Genomic DNA, 5,178 nt, shown 5'->3' with positions numbered 1-5,178 from the left:
CCAGGGAGCAGTTGTTACAAAACATCTCACTCTCTCTGTCAATACTCCAACAACACAGGTGGATCATAAATTATCCAAAGTCACAGTTGGAACCGACAACAAGGTTGTCTTTCCTCGGGATGACTCTGGACACAGAAGTTCAGAGAGTATTTTTGCCATTGGAAAAGGCTTTGGAAATACAGAAAATGGTAAAACAGATACTGAAACCATCCTGTGATGCCGATCCATCAGTGCATTCGGTTGTTGGGAAAGATGGTGGCGGCCTACGAGGCCATACAGTTTGGCAGGTTCCATGCCAGAGTATTCCAGTGGGACCTGTTGGACAAGTGGTCGGGGTCACACCTGTACATGCACCGAAAGATAATCCTGTCGTCAAAAACCAGGATTTCGCTCCTGTGGTGGTTACACAGCTCTAGAGGGACGCAGGTTCGGGATTCAGGACTGGGTCCTGGTAACCACGGATGCAACTCTCCGAGGCTGGGGAGCAGTCACTCAGGGAGAAAACTTCCAAGGACGTTGGTCACATCAGGAAGCCTGCCTTCACATAAACGTGCTGGAGCTGAGAGCCATTTACAACGGCCTTCAACAAGCGGTACATCTTCTTCAAGACCGTCCCGTGCAGATCCAGGCAGACAATGTAACAGCAGTCGCGTACATAAACAGGCAGGGCGGAACGAAAAGCAGAGCGGCAATGGCAGAGGCGACAAAAATCCTCCGCTGGGCAGAAAAACATCTACAACTCTGTCGGCAATATTCATTCCGGGAGTAGACAACTGGGAAGCAGACTTCATCAGCAGACATGATCTCCATCCAGGAGAGTGGGGCCTCCACCAAGAAGTCTTTGCAGAGGTGACAAGTCTTTGGGGAGTTCCTCAAGTAGACATGATGGCATCTCGCCTCAACAAGAAGCTTCAGAGATACTGTTCCAGGTCGAGAGACCCTCAAGCAGTAGCAGTGGATGCTCTAGTAACCCAGTGGGTTTTCCCGTCAGTGTATGTCTTCCCTCCACTTCCGCTGGTCCCAAAGGTACTCAGGATCATAAGAAAAACAAGGGTTCGAGCAATCTTCATTGCCCCAGACTGGAAAAGGAAAATTGGGTTAAGGATGCCGCACAAGAGTAAATGATGTTGCATGAGTAAATAATTAATGTAAGTTTCCAAGAAAACCGACCAACCGAAAAAACTTTCGGAATTAATCACCATCTACCATTAAACTGTCAAAGTTGTGGGTAGAGAAAAGGAGGGTGATTGTCGATGGTGCTCCCATGGGTCTATTACATTGGTAATAAAGAGAAGAGAGAAAAAGAAAAAGAAACCCTTGTTGGGAGCACTCACTCTTGGAAACAATGGAGAGTTAGATGATACTTGATAAATTAGGTATTTAAAACGTAACTTTTAATTATTTATGGGTAAAATACGGAGTACACCCTGTTTTGTTGTTTAAAATATAATTAAATAAACGTGAATCATTGGTTTCGAATTACCGCTGTGAATATATAGGTAAAAACATGTATATATATAAGGCCAAAAAATTGCAAAAAAAGGTGCGGCATGAAATATGGCAAAATCAAGGAATGTGCCCACCAGGTATTGTTTTTTAGGTTAGTGCAATAATCTGAGTATTGCCGTCAAGTAAAACCTACAACACCAGGTATTCCTTAGTGGTCAACCACCTAAGTACTGACCAGGCCCAACACCGTATTGCTTCCAAGATCGGACGAGATTGGGCATGCGCGGTGTGGTGTGGTAGTAGATTTCGGTTTGAACAGCTGGTATGCAGCTATCAACTACAACACAGACCTGGTTCTTGAAATGGGCAGATAGCCTCTTAGAGAAGAGACATATGTTTGACCATCATTGCACCGAATTGTATTCCAAATATATAGGTATACTAAGGTTTAAATCATATGATCAGTCGGTTTTGCCAAACTGAGCCGCCTGCATGTTGCTTTTGATTGTGTGTGCTATGCAACATAAATCCCAATGGATTTTTCACACGTAGTAGGGCATAAGAAAACCCTTGTTGTACTGATGACACGCCAACAAAAAAACATTAAATAATGAAAGTAATGTAATGTCATTAAGGCTGAAAATTATTCAAAAATATCTTTATCAGCTGTACAGACAGACTGGCAGATAAATAAATAGGGAATGTATTACAAAAGACACAAACCCTCCTGCCCACACTTAGGCTGAACGGAACCTTGGAGCCTGAAACGCCGCATGCTGTCTGTGTGGCAATCTTGTTGCCAAAATAAACCACAAAACATGTATCCACTGAATCTCCACAATAAATTAATCAAAAATATGGCATGCCGAATATAATTTGTGCTTCATTGGCAATTGTATATACAATCATTCATGTGCTCATATTTAAGATATCTGTGGGGAAAAAGAAGGAATTATGCTGCTGAATATGCAGGAATAAATAAGTGGCAACATATATGTTCCAATTGTTGCAGCTATAGTGGATGACAGTTTGTAGCTATTTTGTAATGTGTCTGCCCAAAATTGACACAGAGAAAAGTGTACAAATAAAGATAAGCTGTGTATTGATAGCACTTATGAAACAGATTGTTCCATATGTTGTAGATGTACCTTATATAACTGGCATAATTTGCCGAAAAAAATTTGAGGACCAGTGCACCTGTTGTTTAAATTACATAAGTGCGTGGCGGGAGAGCGGGAGACGTGAAAGTGCGGGATATAACTATAAGTGATACTTAGAGCCGTTCTGTCGTCTGTCTCCTGTACTGCTGTGTGCCGCTGTCAGTGCCGCGTTCAGCTCGAGTTAACGAGCTGTGAAGATCTGCGGCTTGCCCAGTCTCCTCTCCTGCCGGTCTGCTGGTCACGTGAGCGCGCTCACCGTGACCACGTCCACCTCCCCTACGTACGTTTCACAACGAGCTTGTTCACGGGTAGTGTGAACACTGAAGGTGCAGACCCGGTTTTTAAGTCTGCTGAGATAATTGGTAATTGGCTACAGAGTTTAATAATTGTAGCAATGATTACCTCTGGGTCTGGCTGTTTGAAAAGAGCTGCAGTGAAAGCTCAAGGAATGTCCTGCATGTATAAATATGAATAGTGAATAGATGGCCTGCAACATATGCGATGGGAAATTCTGAATATAGTATATTTGAAATTTATTTGGTGAATATAATAGAATGAGGAAAAAATTGTTGTGTAATTAAGCACATATGTGCCGGGAAAAAGAAGAGTATTAAGGTGTGGATAAAATAGATAAATGAAAAAATATAGATAATTAAATAATTAAATAAATATATATATATGAATAAGTAATAATAACTAGTAATGGTAAAAAATATGAATATATATGAATAAATATAATTAAAAACTAGGAGTTTGAGGAAAAAGTGGGTGTATGAGGATTAATGTGGCAAATGCAAATTGGTAGTGTTAAAAACAGATAGTGTTAAAAAAGCTGATTGGGGGGGGGGGGGGTTTGTGGGGGGGTTGGGGGAAAGAAAAGGGGTGGGGGGGGGTTTGTGATGTTAATAGGGAAAAGGGGTGTGTATGTTAGTGAGGTGTTGGAAATATGGTTAATGGGGAAGAAGAGTGAGTATGTTAATGAGGTGTTGAAAGGGAAAGAAACATGGCGTGAGAGATGATAGTGTTGAATGCAATGGTGTGTGAGAGGAACGGGGGTGTGGGGTGCCCTGCATTGTGCAGGTTGTATAGTAAAAATAGATTGTGAAAAGTATAAATAGAAAGGGGGAGGACGGGAGGAAAATAGAGGGGAGGGTGAAAAGGAGAAGGGGGGGGGTTTGAAAAAAAGGGGGGGGGGGGCGGGGAGGAAAAAAAGGGGGGGGGGGACTGAAGGATAAATAAAAAGAGGCTATGAGAGAAAGAGATAGTGATGTGTGATAGTGTGGTCCCTACTAGGCTAGTTATTAGTTATTATTTAATGGTAATATGATTTAATGGTAATATGGTCAAGTTGAAAGAAAGGCGCCATAATTAATGGTTTCATTGAGTCCTTGGGGATGTAGTGAGTTTAGTCTAAAAGTCCACTCACATTCCTTCCGTAAAAGGGTATTGGTCAAATCTCCTCCTCGTATACCCAGTTTAACTTGCTCAAGTCCACAGACCTTAAGTTCATTCCACCGGCCTGCATGTTTAGAGACAAAATGTCGTGCTACAGAGGTGATTTGCTTCATTCTTTCTAGATCTTTTGTCGCATTGCGAATAGATCCAACGTGTTCCAGAATTCTTTGCTTGAATGCTCTGGTCGTCATGCCAACGTATCTTTGTCCACATGTGCATACTATGCAATAAATCACTCCTTCTGTTGAGCAGTTAATGAAATGTCTGATTTTAATGTCTTTGCCATAGCGGTCCTGAATGTTGTCAGTCTTAAGAATATATTGACAGGCTTTACAATGACCACATGGATGTGTGCCGATCGTGGGTTGTAATTTGCCTCGTGTTGTTTGGAAATGGCTAGACACCAGTCTATCTTTCAAGTTTCTCGATCTCCTCCAGCTCATGGATACTTGTGGTCCAAGTTTTTGAGATAAAATGGGATCCAAATGGAGAATTCCCCAGTGTTTTTGAATGGCTTGTTTTACCTGACGCCACTCTTGGCAGAAACCCCCTACAAACCTGATATTCTTGTCTTGTTGTGGTTTTTGTTTCTTTTCAAAGATAAGATGTTCTCTCTGGATATTCTGGATGTTTCTACTAGCTTTCTTGATTGAAGTGTTACTGTATCCCCTTTCTCGTAATCTCTTCGAAAGTTCTTTGCTTTGATCCTCGAAGTCTTGATCATTGGAGCAGTTCCTTCTTAAACGGAGATATTCCCCCTTGGGTATGTTTGTAATTGTTGGGGGAAAGTGGGAGCTAGTTTGATGTAGCAGAGTGTTTGAGGATGTCTCCTTTCTATATAGTTTTGTTGAGAGCATTTTGTTTACATCTTTATAGATCAGTACATCCAAAAATGGGAGTTCATCCTGACTGATTTGGTGGGTAAGTCGAATATTGAGGTTGTTGTTATTAAGATGTTCTATAAACAGGAGAAGCATCTGTACATCACCTTCCCATATCATCAGAATTTTTAGGATGGTGGGAACGCGAATTTGTGTTCACGGACAGCAATGATGTTTTCACATCCAATATCATCATGTGGGTAAGGTACATCGATGATATTCTGATGATATGG

At 41.6% G+C, this 5,178-nt stretch overlaps 1 protein-coding gene and 1 pseudogene across 1 annotated transcript in view; both read right to left on the bottom strand.

The window, feature by feature from the left end:
* Positions 1–1,635: 1,635 nt before the first annotated feature.
* LOC134971305 (5S ribosomal RNA) lies at positions 1,636–1,754 on the bottom strand (annotated as a pseudogene).
* Positions 1,755–5,073: 3,319 nt separating this feature from the next.
* Positions 5,074–5,178, bottom strand: part of CETP (cholesteryl ester transfer protein) — a 70,828-nt gene continuing 70,723 nt past the window's right edge. The window contains exon 16 of the mRNA XM_063944238.1: positions 5,074–5,166. Coding sequence (XP_063800308.1) covers positions 5,074–5,166 — 93 coding nt within the window. The remainder of the gene's footprint in view (positions 5,167–5,178) is intronic.

Source organism: Pseudophryne corroboree, chromosome 11 (genome assembly GCF_028390025.1).
Source record: "Pseudophryne corroboree isolate aPseCor3 chromosome 11, aPseCor3.hap2, whole genome shotgun sequence".
Taxonomy (NCBI): Eukaryota; Metazoa; Chordata; class Amphibia; order Anura; family Myobatrachidae; genus Pseudophryne; species Pseudophryne corroboree.
The sequence above is the reverse complement of the archived record's forward strand: the minus strand, read 5'-3'. Positions and strand labels throughout refer to the sequence as shown.